A 15,604-nucleotide genomic window follows, 5' to 3' on the forward strand; every position below is an offset into this window, starting at 1 on the left:
GGCAAGGCCTGTGTTTGTGTATGTAACAACGCAAATTGTTCAAACAGAACAATCAAAGAATTAAAAGGCAGACCCTGGTGGCTCACACCCCTTAGCAGCTGAGATCTCGAGATCTTGGTTCAAAGCCAGCCCAGGCAAAAAAGTCCATGAGACTCTTATTTTCAATGAACCCACCAAAAAGCCGAAAGTAAAATTGTGGCTCAAGTGGTAGAACACTAGCCTTGAGCAAAAAACGATCAAGGACAGCACCTAGGTCCCCACTACTAAGGGAGGGAGGGAGGGAGGGAGGAAGGGAGGGAGGGAGGGAGGAAGGGAAGGAGGGAAGGAGGGAGGGAAAGAGTAAACATTTCTATACTGCTTCAAACATCAACAATTTCACTGGTGCTTTACAAACTACTCTTTGCCTCTTTTCAGGTTCCATTTTGAAGAGGTTTTGGAATGACTTACCAATGATCCGATGAACGCTTGTGGCCTTTAGCCCCATTAAGTCAGGCAACTGATCTATGATGGTCTCCCGCTCTGCACTCCGCTTGTGCACTCTTTCGATGCTACGCCTCTGCCAGTCAGTCCAGTAAACATAGTCGCCCAGCAAAGTAAACCCAAATATGTGAGGAATTTTGTCTTCCACCAGTACTCGTCTTCCAGTGCCATCAGTGTTCATAACCTTCAAGTGTAGATTTGAAGAAGGAAAACAGTAAGTACTTAGCCTCCAAATGTATTTAAAAACAAATCCCAGTCATCTTAGGTTTTCCTATCACTTTCAGAAAATTACAACATGATTATTTACTGAGAATAATCTCAAATATCCAACATAAGCTTATACTTTTCATCTTCTCCTCTGATCTCTTATGATTCAACTCTAATGTTCCTGGTAAATCTATTAATTGACTATGTCAAAATTCAAAATATCGGGCTGGGATGGTGGCTCAGTGGTAGAGTGCTTGCCTTGCATGCATGAGGCCCTGGGTTCGATTCCCCAGCCACCACATAAGCAAAAAGAAAAAAAGCCGGAAGTGGAGCTGTGGCTCAAGTGGTAGAGCGCTAGCCTTGAGCTGAAGAATTGAGGGACAGTGCCCAGGCCCAGAGTTCAGGCCCCACAACTGGACATAAAAACAAAACAAAAAAATTCAAAATATCTTCACCTTAAGTTTGCAAACTTATTTTCAAACTGTAATATATTAAAAACTTTACCATATATCTTGTTTTTCAACCTATTTCATTTTATCCTGAGAGTTTTATTTCTGCCTTCTTATACATAAGGAAACATTTTCCTACAAACACTCAACTCAAAAACCACTGGATTTTTTTTAAAGAACCTTTTCCACTTAGCAGTCTTTTTATTTTTTTTTTATTTTGATTAAAGCAGCCACCATTATCAAAAAACTATCAGATAAACACGATCTCAAAGCCAGGCATGGTGGTGCACACCTGTAATCCCAGCACTCAGAAGATGGTGGTTGGAAATCTTGAGCTCAAAGCAAGTTGTGTCTACATAGCAAGTTCTAGGCCAGCCTGAGATATACAGTGAAACTCTCTCAAATGATAAAAAGAGAGAAAGGAGGAGAGAAAAGAAAAGACTGCTCAATAAATCAATTCTTTGATGTTATCATCTTAAGTTCAATAAGCAACTATTTTGGACAGGTTACTAGCTTTATAAAACTCCTTATGTTTAAAATAAAACACAGCAAAAGCTTGTCGGTACATTCTGAATCTAGAACAAGTGAAAAAAAAAATACAGGCAATTCCAAATATTGCCCTTGTGCTTTAAAAGCTAAACCGACATGTTAATTACATCTGGCAACTCTTAAGAGTGCCTCACTGTATTACCTCAGAGTGGTTTAATTAAACTGAAATTAAGCTTCTGTCATTTCTAAAATCTCACTCAAGATCTGAACTAGAGTCTCCAGCGGTTTCAGCTGTCCTAACCACATTGTGGCCTTGGTTTATTATTCGGAAGCATTACCAGATACTGTAAACCACACTGAGCATGTGGGCTACAGAGAGAAATAGACACAGGCGAGGAGCACCCTCTCTGCATGAGGGCCAGGTGATGGCATACTTTCTACAGACATTACAGCAGTTTCATCAGCTCATTAAATGTCAAGACAGGATTACCCATGAAACCTTGGAATGCAGCCAGTCTACTACCCAAATGGCTGCTATGCAACTTCACTTGACAAGACACGTTCAAGGAACAGATGACAACAGACATCCCAGCACCAATCATGAAGTGAGCTGGGGTAGCAGTGCTACACTATTCCAGAAGGTGCATTTAAACCTTCACCAAAAGCCATGTGCTAGTGGCTCAAGCCTATAATCCTAGCTATAGCTAGCTAGCTAGATGGCTATAAGTATGCATGTGCACATTTATGTGTGTGCATAAAAATGGTATTTTTAAAAACAGAGTAAGTGCGGCTGAGGCAGGAAAGTCACCTGAACTGAAAAGAATGAGGCGAGCTGAGGCACCACAGCAAGACCCCATCTTAATAGAACAACAAAAATAAAACCCAAGGAGGGGCTGGGAAGGTAGCTCAATGGTAGAGCGCTTGCCTTGCATGCATGAGGCCCTGGGTTCAATTCCTCAGCACCACATAAACAGAAAAAGCCGGAAGTGGCGCTATGGCTCAAAGGGTAGAGTCCTAGCCTTGAGCTGAAGAGCTGAGGGACAGTGCCCAGGCCCAGAGTTTAGGCCCCATGACCGGCAAAAAAATAAAATAAAATAAAAAAATAATAAAACCCGCAGGGCGCTGGTGGCTCACGCCTGTAATCCTAGCTACTCAGGAGGCTGAGATCTGAGGATCACGGTTCAAAGCCAGCCCGGGCAGGAGAGACCGTGAGACTCCTATCTCCAATAAAACCACCAGAAAACCGGAAGTGGCGCTGTAGCTCAAGTGGTAGAGTGCTCGCCTTGAGCTGAAGAGCTAAGGGACAGCGCCCAGGCCCAGAGTTCAAGCCCCACGACCGACAAAAAAAAAAAAAAATAATAATAATAATAAAACCCAAGAAGCCTGGTGAACATGAAAGTCTTTTGCGTGTGTGTGTGTGTGTGAGTGTGTGTGTGTGTGTGAGTGTGTGTGAGTGTGTGTGTGTGTGTGCGTGTGTGTGTGTGTGTGCGTGTGTGTGTGTGTGACCACGGAGGGAGTCAGGGCCTTGCTCAACTAGACAAGCACACTCTACTGAGCTCCATTATCAGCCCTAAGTACAGCTTTTGGAATGGGCTTTAAGTTTATGTATGTACACAATGCTACACAGATCAGCTGAGTATTATTTTCAGAGAGAAAAATTAAAGGAAAGAAAGGCCAAAAGATAAATAAAACCCAAGCTGGGTGTCAGTGGTTTACACTTGCAACCCTAGCTACAGAGGAGGCTAAGATCTGAGGATCACGGTTCAAAGCCAGCCCAGGCAGCAAAGTCCATGAGACACTTACCTCCAATGAACCACCAAAAAAAGTTGGAAGTAGAATTGTGGCTCAAGTGGAACAGTATTAGCCTTGAACACAAAAGCTCGGGGACAGCACTTAGACCCTGAGGTTCAAGCATACAAACATTTATCTGGGCAAACAGCATTTCAATCCTGCTAAAGCCCATGGAAGCAACAAGCAATGCCGAGCACGCAGAGGGGAGGCAGGCAGGAAGGTCTCCCTGCTCTGGAGGTGTAGTGTTAGATTAACAGCTTTGTAACCTAGCTCCAGACAAGTAGGTCCAAGTACCCAAGAAGTTTTCAACATGAAAAGAACACAAAAGGGGGGTGGGGTGGGGGGGATGGGTGATGGGAAGGGAAGGGAAGGGGAAACAAAGGAGGAGGCAACAATGTTTGATAAGAAATGTACTCATTATCTTGCCCATGTAATTGTAACCCTTCTGTACGGTATTTTCACAATAAAAAGAAAAAAGAAGAAGAACACAAAATAGAGCGTTAGCCTTGAGCTGAAGAGCTGAGGGACAGTGCCCAGGCCCAGAGTTCAAGCCCCACGACCGACATAAAAAAAAGAAAAGAAAAGTGTCACTGTGGCTCAAGCGGTAGAGCACTTGCCTTGAGCTGAAGAGTACAGGGAAAGTGCCCAAGCCGCCCCACGACTGACAAAAAAACAAACAAACAAAAAAAGAGCACAAAAGTATATTTACACTAAGTAATTTTATAATATTTTCCCAAGGAGCTCTGCTTAGCATAGACTTTTACAATCATCCTCATTTGCAGACAAATAAAGCTGAGCAAGAGTCACTCCCCAAACCAAGTCTTTCTAAAACCCAAATTTCTCAGGAAGCCTGAGGAATACAATAAAGCCCTGACTTCCAGATAAAGGCCTCATTATGATCAACACTGAGTAACAATTATCATATGCTCCACGAGACACTTCTGAGAGCCCCACAAGAGAAAATATTAAGCCAACAAGCAAACAGTGCCCCTCATTTTTCAAGCATGCCTACAAGAAATTCTGTTTGTAATCCAAGTAGGAAAAATTTAACGCTCACATGTAAGTATCAAAAGGAAGATTACTCCCATGTTGATGAGGACACCGGATGCCCCAGACTAGATTTTTAAAATATTCCTCATTAAAAAGAACCAAAGCTCTTTGGTTGGAATACACCACTGTTCCACAAAGTGCTTTTACAATGACAGAGGTACTCAAAGGTTTAAAAATAGAATTGCTCCATGTCCGGGCAGTCCCCCTTCTAGTATATATCCAAAGGAATCGAAAACCAGATCCTGAAGAGATATTTGCTCATTTGTGGTTGCATAGTTCACAAAAGCCAACGAGACAGCAACAGATGAATAGATTACACAAAATGTAGTGAATGTATACACAATGGAATACTATTCTACTTGAATTTTATGAAAAGAAAATACCCCACGACAAGCAACAAATTGACCACATCACATTCTATCCCAGTACCAGACAGATTACTAGAATGACAGTTGGCAGAAGCTGGAGGGAGAGGAAAAGAAAAGGAAAGCAGTTATTTAAAGGCTAGTTTCAGTCATGTACCCCAATAAAGTGGCAGAGATCTGACAAGAGACCTGCTACACAAAACTGTGCCCACAGTCACACGACTACGCTGCACACTTAGAAATAGCAAGATGACATCGTTTGCACTAGTTTTTGTTGTTGTTGTTGTTTTGTCAGTCGTGGGGCCTGAACTCTGGGTCTGGTTGCTGTCCCTCAGCTCCTCAGCACAAGGCTAGCGCTCTACTTGAGCCACAGCACCACTTTCAGCTTTTTCTGCTTATGCGGCACTGAGGAACCCAGGACCTCATGTGTGCAAGGCAAGCACTCTACCACTGAGCCACCTTCCCAGCCCCACTAGATAGTTTTTACTACAATGCTCAACAATGCATGTGAAAAGGACACTGAGACCAACCTAAGAGGCTCTGCAAGCCAGGCTCAAAACACTGCAACAAGGAAACGACCGCAAGGAAAAGAACCCCTGGAAGAGGTGAACGTCCTGAGCAACTGGTCAGACAGATCGGTGAGGAGCCAGTACTTCCTCACTGGAGATATGTAAGAAGTGATATAGCAAGACACTATGGGCAAGGGGGAACACTAAAGAAAAGCAGGCCAGCAATGTGGCTCAAGTGGAAAAGTGCCTTGAACTTGCCTGTGTTCAATCTCTAGTACCATTAAAAAAGGCAGGACATGAAAACCAAAGCTCTTGTCCTGCAGGAATATAAAACCCCAAAGGAATGTATGAATTGGAATAATCTGATTGAACTAGAACTATCTACACACACATTAGGTGGTTTTATATTTATATCTATAATTCTAGCTACTGGGGAAGCTGAGATCAGAGGACTGCAGTTCAAAGTTAGCCCAGGCAGGAAGTCCAAGAGAAAAGCAGGAGGGAGGTATGGCTCAAGTATTACAGGACCAGCCATGAGCAAGCCAAGCAAGCACAAGGCCCTGAGTTCAAACCTCAGCACCAAAATATTAAAAAAAAAAAAAAAAAGTCCAAGGGCAAGTTCAAACTTGGTCACTCATGTGCTTTCTAAGTACCAACTTGCATCAGATTATGCTAATTCTATAGGTAAAACTACGCTGGCGCCTTACTGGGAGGAAGCCCTTGTTTGGTATGGCTCTAGGGGTTGTTGTGGCAATTCAGGATAGCGTCAGTACACCTATCATCAAGTAAGCCTCTCTTATTACAGACTCCAGAAACGGAGCGAGGCAGGCAGATAAGGAGACAACAGCACATGACTGGATGACAGTGGCATGGGTGGCTATGGGTTATGGCAACTCTGTCAGGTAATGGTGCTAGGACTTCATCAGTGGGCACTCACAATCAATGAGCAGATTTTGCAAATTCATTATCATGAGGTGATGTAAAAAGGATACAGAAGGACAAAACCGCAGGTACAACTCAGTGGACAGAGATTCAAAATCCAGGTGCTGTCTGTTCAGCTGAGGACCTACTGGATGGAGTTTACTGGTCATTCTTCCATGATCAAGTCTCATGAAGGTGTAGGGAAAATGTATGCGTAGAGCATGGTACAGCAGCAGAAACCATTCTTGAAGGTTTCTCAGACAAAAAGTATCAGTCTAAAGGAACACTAAATATTACATAAACTGGCAAAGATTCAAAAGGAAGTACCTGCTGATACTTGCCATATAAGCATGAGAGTTTTATCTCAACAATAGGTAATTATATTATTACAATTTCTTAACACAGGATTAATCTTAGAAACCAACAGCAGGAAAAAAACATCACAAATAGGCCCTTATGAGTTTTGACAGACTTTCACAATATACAGGTTAAAGATGCCAAGCAAAGAAATTCCTTTAAAAATAAATAATCCTTGGGGGGGGGGGGGATTCCTTATTAGGTAGGGTGTTGGTAAAAAAAAAAAAAAAAAAGTTGTCATCAGAGGAAAACATAGCCCTGCAATTTCAGGCTTAGAATATAAAACAGAACATTCACCAAATGCCAAGTTTTCAGCACACATCCTAGACAATAATACCCTCTTTATTCAAAATTCCTTGGCTACTAAACATGTTAATAGTCTCCATTTCTGCTGCCCAAAAAAGTTATGCCAGAAATAATTAGAATTGACAAAACCACATATAGCTATTGTATCCTCTAAAGTAAGGAAATTCATACTAAGATTTCAAACAAATCCAGATACTCTTAGACAAGAAAAATCTCTCTTTTTTAAACCTATTAACTACCAGGTATTGTCACACTGTCATCAGAACCTCAGAAGAGAAGCTTAGGTAAAAAAAGAATAATTGAAGAATGAACTGTGAGGAAAATTTAGATATGATACTGTCATTATTTCAATACAAAGCTTAATTTTTTTTATTCAGTTAAAAAGTGGAAAGGTACCCTCAAGAAAACACAAGCTGGGACTGGAAAGATGGCTCAGGGGTAGAGCGCTTGCCTTGCATGCATGAGGCCCTGGATTCGATTCCTCAGCACCACATAAGCAGAAAAGGCCAGAAGGCGCCCAGACCCAGAGTTCAGGCTCCACGACCAACCAAAAAAAAAAAAAAAAGAAAAGAAAAGAAAAGAAAAGAAAACACAAGCTAACCAAGCAAGGTGACATCCTCATATAATCCTACCACTTGCAAGGCAGAGGCCAGAGAGAGGCCAGCCTGAGCTACCTTCCACATTCAAGGCTTCTCAAAAACAAAGCCAGGGCCGGGTGCCATGGCTCATGCCTACAAGCCTAGCTACTGGGGAGGTCAAAACTGAGAAAAGCCAGCCCAAGCAGGAAAGTCTGTGCGACTTTTATCTACAATTACCCATTAAAAAGTTGGAAATGGTGCTTCAGTTCAAGTGGTAGAATGTTAGCCTTGAGAACAAAAGCTTAGGGGCAGTACCCAAGCCCTGAGTTCAAGTCCCAGGACCAGCAAAAGAAGGATTAAAAAAACAAAAAGCACAAAGCCAGGTGCCAGTGGCTTGCACCTGTACTGTAATCTTAACTACTTAGGAGCCTGAGATCAGATCCAGGAACAGAGGTTCAAAACCAGCCTGGACAGAAAAGTCCAAAAGAGTCCATCTCCAAAAATAATCAGCAAAGAACTGGAAGTCAAATAGCAGAACACCAGCCAACCAAGCAAACCAATAGCTCTTTCTCCGCTAATACAGGAAGCCCTAGAAGAACACGGCAGAAGTCAGGAGGTGTGGGAACACAGTGCAGACGGGTGAACCAGAAAGTCCGTTCATAAAGGGATGAAATCATTCCAGCGTAATAAGAAACCTGACAGGTACCAGCAAGTACCTTTTAAACACCACCTACAGGCAAGTGGCCGCTATCAGCTGACAAGCAGAGGAAGCAGGCACAGCCCCCCCCCCCACCACACACACACGTTGTTACTGAAGCAGCAGCCACTGTGGTAGTCCTTTAGTATGGTATCACAGCAATGACCGATGTCCCATTCCAATTTCCAGAGGTTGAGATAAATCAGAGGGAAATGTGTTTGTTCTATAATTCCATTAAAAACATGTCAGATCTAGAAACCAGGGGTTCCCCATTCCTTCTCCCTGGCCACATGACTACTGGAAAGAGTGAAGAGCAGCAGGAAGGAGGGCCTAAGACAGGCCCCCAGTGAACAAGCACACTGAGGTCTGAGCTCTCCCTCGTGCTGCCACGCCCTACCACAACAAATGCAACTTCAACAGGTGCAGCCTGATCCTGAATGAAGTCTCAGGTCCTCCAAAAGACAAGGAAGGGATCACAGCCAGGACCTGACAGACTCTTAGATGGAGCTGCTTCGTTCCTAGGCATGACAAAGCCGGGAGGCTTTCTCAAGAGAAGGGACTAGAAGAGAGCTCGTCTCAGGGAGCTCGTCTCAGATCAGATCAGTGCCTGGGATCATCAGCTACACACTACACAACAGGAGACTCGCCCAAAAGCCTCTGGGGAAGAGATAACCTATCTTTCCCAAGGTTTTCAAGTTCAGTATTATCAGCTACTATCAAGTAAACTGAGAAAAAATGATGGTGTGGTAAATACAGTTTCTATAATGACTTCTAGTCTTAGTGGAGAGAGCTAACGGTTTCCTCCTCAAATGTGCCAGACTGGTGTGATGGCACACACAGGAGCCTCAAGAGGCTGAGGCAAGGGGATCGCATGAGTCCAGGAGGTTGAAGTGAGCCTGGGCATCACAGCCCAGGAAAGAAACAGAGAGGAAAAGGGAAGGAGTAGGGGAAGATCCCTGCACAGATAAACAAAAGTACGAGTTGCCCAGTTTTCTAGACTATTTGTGAAAACGACAAAACCATTGAACCACAACTTGTAAAAGGTCTCCAGAATCTCCAGTAGAAAGAATAAAGCCATCTTTGTGTAGCTTGCTGAAACTAATTTTACCACTAACAGCAAACAAGCTGCCAAAAGAGGACAAAGAACAACAGTTAAGTGCAGAAACCTGGAGGAAGAGAGATGGATCTGCAAGGCAAGCTTACGTGAGAATGCAGCCCCACAGGTGAGGCCCTGGGTCTCAGCCTCAAATAGGCACCTTGGAGAAGAAGGAAAGACCGGGCAAGGGAGCCATGACCTCACTGTACATACGAGGACATACAAGGTGACAGAAGAAAGCAGCCAGAACAGATACTAATTCTCAAGTGTACTGTACTCAAGACAAGCAACTCTGTTAATAAACATTATGTAATCAAGTATGTCTTTTGTCTTTATAACTTAACTCTGTCACTCCATAAATTGTCATTCCTTTATCTGAACCCCTCCTGAATTATTTGTGATTCTGAATGAATTCCAGAAGTGAAAAACTCCCAGCAAGAAACAAGGCCTTTGTCTTCAAACTAGTCAACCGTAGCTTTCTTTCTGATGCGGCTCACCACTCCTCAGTCTTCCAGGACACCAGGGCTCTGCCTTCCTCGAGGCACTGCATGCGTGTGTGCATGAGTGTGTGCATGTATGCGCGTGTGTATGTGTGGATTAGGTGGGGGGTCGTACTTGGGCACACCCAACTGAACAGCCAGTCTGGAAGTGAATCACACCACTGTCTCGTTAGCACTACCCCCTGCTGTTCAAGATTCAAACACTAACCTGGACTAAGTGTAGAGGAGGGGATCTGGGTGAAACAAAAACAGGAGGAAATGTCACAGGGCAAAATGTGCTGGTAATGGAAACCAGCTGCAAGACAGAGGGGCCATTTTCAGTATGTGGGCCTCGTGGAATACTAACGGGCTACTTCGATTCCAAGTTTCCACTCTGGAGGGAAGAGCGCTCAATTCATGGTTCCCTCAAAAGTCCCTGGCACTCCTCAGAATTACCTTTCTCAAATAACAGCTCTACAGTCCAAATTTTCTACGCATTAGGTATGTGCAAAGGTTCTCTGAAGAGCTATTCAAAGCCACTCCTTACATGAGGGCTCTTGAAACCCCCAGAGGAAAAATAAGATCATAATTCAGTATGATGTGAGCTATAAAACCTCTAGTACAGCCTACTTCAAAGTTGTGAATTTAAAACTTCACACTCAATATCAACAGTATGTTCCATTTCCAAAGCACTGTGATAAAATACTTACCACTATTTTCACTATAATTCTATTTGATTGCACAAATTTAATTCTATCACTTGGCAAATATCTTCTACAAACTACTATATGGCACAAAATAAAAATTTAAAAATTGCAGCTGAGTGCGGTGGCTCATGTCTGTAATCCCAGCTTTGAGGGGGGCTCAGACAGAATTGAGAGTTCAAAACCAGCCTGTGATACATGGTAGAGCAACTTGTCTGTAGTATCCATTAATATTTAATATATGGCCCACCAACATCCTCCTAGAAACTTCCTCTAGGAGGTTCTGGCAGTAGCTTTACCCAAAATGAGGAAAATCACTCTTGTAAGTTCTTAAGACCAGAAACAACGTTAGCTTCCCATGTAATGTAAGTCAGAAATCCTAGTTAGGTGGGAGGAAGCCCATTTATCTCCACAAGTATGAATGTTGAATAATATTTCTCTAAAACACTGTTAAGGTAAGAATATCTGCCCTAAATTACTATCAACTCAGAAACCATTGTAAAATTGGTTTTAACATGAAAAGCAAGGAACAAACCTCAATTTTGTCTGTTTTGGCATCTCCCCAGTATATTGTGCCTTCATCATAATCCAAGGCTAAACCGTTGGGCCAACCAAGAGAAGTATTAACCAATACTACTCTGTCAGAACCATCCAGAGCTGCTCGCTCAATTTTCGGGATTTCTCCCCAGTCAGTCCAATACATGTACCTATGGAAGTATACAGAGAGTGAGCTAAGAGTAGACAATGTGAGCTCCATCCACACATGACATTTCCTGTCATTAGCCACTGCTACAGAACAGAATGCTAAAAACCAGAAGCATCTACACAATCAAACTATGTCAAATACATTCTTGGAGCAGTACCTGAGTCTGTTGAAACTTTCAGATCAGTGTTTTCTGTAACTGGCTTTGAAAATGGCTCCCAGTAATGAGATTCCACTTTTACTTCTATCTTTTTTCTCTCAGTATTTTATACTTTTTCCCATAATTTTAACATTTTTCTTGATGGTGTGTCATCGCTATACTGGTAGGGATTTTCAAAAAACAAACCAGATTCTCCAAACAGGTAATTAATTCTTCCTGCAGTGCTGTGATTCTTGTGGCCCTGAGGTTTCTGTGCACTGGGTATATATGCGTTGAGATACCATACTGGCCACTCTGCTCGTCCTCAAGAGAAATCTCACACCAACAGTAACACTGGGAGTCTGAGGAAAACTACTGCTTCCTTCCCAGCCTGCAGTCAGGGTGGCATGGCCACACATACAAAGAATGCTAAGGAAGGAATAAAGCAGTATTCAAGACTTGGGGAACTAGATATAATCTCCCCTACAAGTACTGAAATGGATGAAACTAAATTAGAGCCAAGGGGAGGAGTTCTGAAAACATTTTTTTTAACAATTCTGATAGTCAGAATGTAGTCAATATTAAAAAAAAAAAAAAAAAAAAAGAATGCAGTCAAGATATGGACTTAATTTAGAAAGAAAAAAATATTCAAGGCAAAAGACCATAGGACCAAATCCTTAACCTAGGATTTTATTTAATCACTGTAGTCTCATTTAAGAGCTGCTTCCAATAAGGCAGTATAAAGTTCCTGTACTTCCTACCATGGAGTGCTGTTCCCAAGGGCCTATGGAAATCAGAAACACCAGACAAGAGTTACAGTCAGCAGAACTTCTTACCCAACCATGGGATCTAAAACAATGGCCCGGGGTTCCTCTAAATCCTCTGAAATCAAGATCTTCCTCATGGTCCCATTGAGTCTTGTCACCTCTATCCGGTCTGTGCCAGTGTCCGTCCAGTACAGGTTTCGTGCCACCCAGTCGACAGCAATGCCATCAGGGTGGGCTATCTGAGCGGTGACCACAAACTGACTGCCGGAGCCGTCTATGAAGGAGCGGCGTATGGCCCTCACTTCGTCGTCGGTCCAGTAGACGTAGCCTTCCGCAGGGTCGTAATCAATGGCGATGGCATGGCGGATATCCTCTAACTGAAGGACAATGTCTGTAAAGTCTGGGGTGTCCAGAGAGATACGTCTCAAGTCCGTCCTCCGGGCTAAAAGCAATAGTTCGGTAGCACCTACAGTAAGGAAAAATGAAAAAGAAATCATTTGAGGGTGTGAGCAAAATGTAGCTGCTCTGTATCAATGAAGAACTGCTTGAGGATTTAAAAATGAAAGAAATGAGATGCCATTCTCCTCAAAGTGGAAAATGCAGTGATATTGCAAAAACAGGAGGGTCTCCTGGGAGGTCAAGCTCTAGAATAACTGGACAATCCAGTTGTGACCCACTCTCTGCTTTGATTTATTAGATAGCTTCTGATTAATATAGCTGTTGGTAATCAATAATGGTTTTACACAAGTAGTTCACACCTATAAGCCTAACTACTCAGGAAACTGAGATCTGAAAATCAAGGTTCAAAGCCAGCCCAAGCAGACAAATCCACAAAACTCTCATCTCCAACTAACCAGCAAAAACCAGGAGATGTGGATGAAGTGGCAGAGGACCAACCATGAACAAAAAAGCTAAGCAAGAGCATTGAGACTCTCAAACTCTGTTCAACCCCCAGTATAACAATGACTTTATAATAAATAGCTAAGTAAAGGAGCAAGGTAGTAGAGAATAGAGTCTTTCCTCAAGAAGGATTTTTTAAGGCTAAAAAAAAAGTATCTATGACAAGAATCTTTGTGGTTAGTGGGAATGCTACAAAAACTGGATTTATGGTGATGGTTGCACAACTCTGCACACATTGAAAATAACTAAGCGTATGTCTGACAAGAAAGAATTTTACAGTATATAAATTACACTTCAGTAAGCTGTCTTACATTCTGAGCAGTACAGGATAGACATGAGCATAAAGGCAACTGTAGAGAAAACAACAGCCCCACCAGAGGGAGGGAGCCTGGTCAACTGACCACAGTGCTCAAGAGGAAGAGCAGGGTATCCAAAACAACTGCTCACCTGGGGGTGGGAAGGTGGCTCAGTGGTAGAGTGCTTGCCTTGCATGCACTGAGTTTGATTCCTCAGCACCACATAAGCAGAAAAAGCTGGAAGTAGCACTGTGGCTCAAGTCATAGGGTGCCAGCCTTAAGCTGAAGAGCTGAGGAATAGCACCCAGGCCCAGAATTCAAGCCCCAGGGCCAAAAAAAAAAAAAAAAAAAAAAAAGTATATTGACAAGGGACCGTGGGGGAAAATAAACCTTCTAGCCAAAAAGATGTGTGCAAAAGAAAACACTGGTATATAAACTTCAAGCATTGATCTGACTCTCACACTGAGGCAAAGTGAACCAGAGACAGGAAGGCAGCCCCAAATGAGACGCAGGCCCCAGGTAGGAATGATGCTGACAGGGCAGTGCCCACGCTGGGCAGAGAGGACTCAGAACTGTCCACTTGAGCACAGTGGTCCAGAGACTGGGATTTAAGACTACCACCTGCCAAATGTACACCTGAGATTTAAAACCGGTTAAACTTGTACATTTGCACAGCCCTGAGAGAAAACAAACTTCTATTGCTAAAATAAATTTTCTGTTTTAAAGTCAGGCTACATTTTTAAACAAAAAAGCAATGTGACAAAAACCTTTTGTTTAAACTGAAACCAAATTATTGTTTGCCATGGAAACCATCTGACAGGAGTCAGCCAGCTTCACCTTTGACTATAAGGTAATTTATCACTGCCAAGCCATAACGAACATCCAGAACACGAACTCGAGACTCCGTCTCTGACTCCCTGACCTCCCTGCCAGGAACTCTCCGGCACACTGAAATAAAGCCTTCTGCTTTTCGATTTAAAAAAAAAAAAAAAAAGACACAGCTACACAGAATGGCTTCCTTAGCAGGTTTTTCTGGTTGCTGGAAAAGGCATAGTGATCCGCCGGGAAGAATGGAGAGCAATTCTCATTAAGAGGGAAAAGAAGAGAATTGTGCTCTTCCTAAAAGAAGTCCCTGAAATGTCCGAATCAGCTACTTCTCCCAATACCTTCTCCCCATGGGGAATTAAAAAGAAGCAGAAGTAGTAACCTGTGCTGTCGAGCAGGAAAAGACCCTACTCTAAAGAGTCCAATCTGGATGCCAGGGGGCTTATGCCTGGACTCCTGGGGTCAGAGGATTGTAGTTCAAAGCCAGCCGAGACAGAAAAGTCTGTGATACTCTTCTCTCTAATGAACCACTGGAAAACCAGAAGTGGAGCTGTGGCTCAACGTGGTAGAGCGCCAGTCTTGAGTGAAAAATGCTTAAGAACAGCACCCAGGCCCTGAACTGAAGCCCTATGACTAACCCAAAAAAAAAAAAAAAGTCCAATCTGGAATTGTTCTTCCTTTGGAAAGCACTTATCTTAGCCGGGAGCCGGTGGCTCACACCGGTAATCCTAGCTACTCAGGAGGCTGAGATCTGAGGATCACAATTCAAAGCCAGCCTGGGCAGAAAAGGTGTGAGACTCTTATCTCCAATAAACCATTAGAAAACCGGAAGTGGCACTGTGTCTCAAGCGGTAGAGTGCTCGCCTTGAGCTGAAGAGTGCAGGGACAGCACCCAAGCCCAGAGTTCAAACCCCACAATCAACCCCCACACACACACAAAAAAAAGCACTTATCTTAGCATTAAAGGCAAACAAAGAGCCAGGCACCAGTGCTCACACTTGTAATCCTAGCTACTCAAGAGGCTGAGATCTGAAGAGTACAATTACAGCCCAAGGAAGAAAGTCTGTAAGAATCTTATCTCCAATTACCATCCAAAGAAAGCTGAAGTATGGAGTTGTAGTTCAGAAGCAGAATATTAGCCTTGAGCACAAAAGTTCAGGGATAGCATCCAGGCCTTGAGTTCTACTGCCAAGAATGGCATAAAAAAATAAAAGAAAATGAAAAGATAATCACAGAAGTAGCGCTATGGCTCAAGTGGTAAAGCGCCAGGCTGAGCAGAAAAAGCTAAGAGACACTGCCTAGGTCTTGAGTTCATGCACGCGCACGCACGCACACATGCACACACACACACACACACACACACTCTCTCTCTCTCTCTCTCTCTCTCTCTCTCTCTCTCTCTCTCTCTCTCTCTCAAACTCTTGTTCAATCACTATCTATTCCATGTTGTTCTTTTTTGTTTTTAGTTATGGAGTTTGAACTCTGGGCCTGGGTGC

General features: G+C 43.1%; 1 protein-coding gene and 1 non-coding gene across 3 annotated transcripts in view; one reads left to right on the forward strand and one right to left on the reverse strand.

Annotated features, from left to right (window-relative positions):
* The window catches only part of LOC138805063 (low-density lipoprotein receptor-related protein 6), an 86,646-nt gene that overhangs the window by 46,517 nt on the left and 24,525 nt on the right, over window positions 1–15,604 (reverse strand). For both annotated transcript variants that reach the window (XM_069989619.1, XM_069989618.1), the window contains exons 6-8: window positions 12,157–12,553; window positions 11,014–11,185; window positions 448–664 (exon numbers count right to left, since the gene is read on the reverse strand). In XM_069989619.1, the coding sequence (XP_069845720.1) occupies window positions 448–664; window positions 11,014–11,185; window positions 12,157–12,553 (786 nt within the window). The remainder of the gene's footprint in view (window positions 1–447; window positions 665–11,013; window positions 11,186–12,156; window positions 12,554–15,604) is intronic.
* On the forward strand, window positions 916–988 carry Trnaa-ugc (transfer RNA alanine (anticodon UGC)). The gene has a single exon. It is a non-coding gene; the product is annotated as a tRNA-Ala (tRNA).

The sequence above is a fragment of the Dipodomys merriami genome, unplaced genomic scaffold (assembly GCF_024711535.1).
Source record: "Dipodomys merriami isolate MVZ:Mamm:240054 unplaced genomic scaffold, mDipMer1.0.p SCAF_384, whole genome shotgun sequence".
Lineage (NCBI taxonomy): Eukaryota > Metazoa > Chordata > Mammalia > Rodentia > Heteromyidae > Dipodomys > Dipodomys merriami.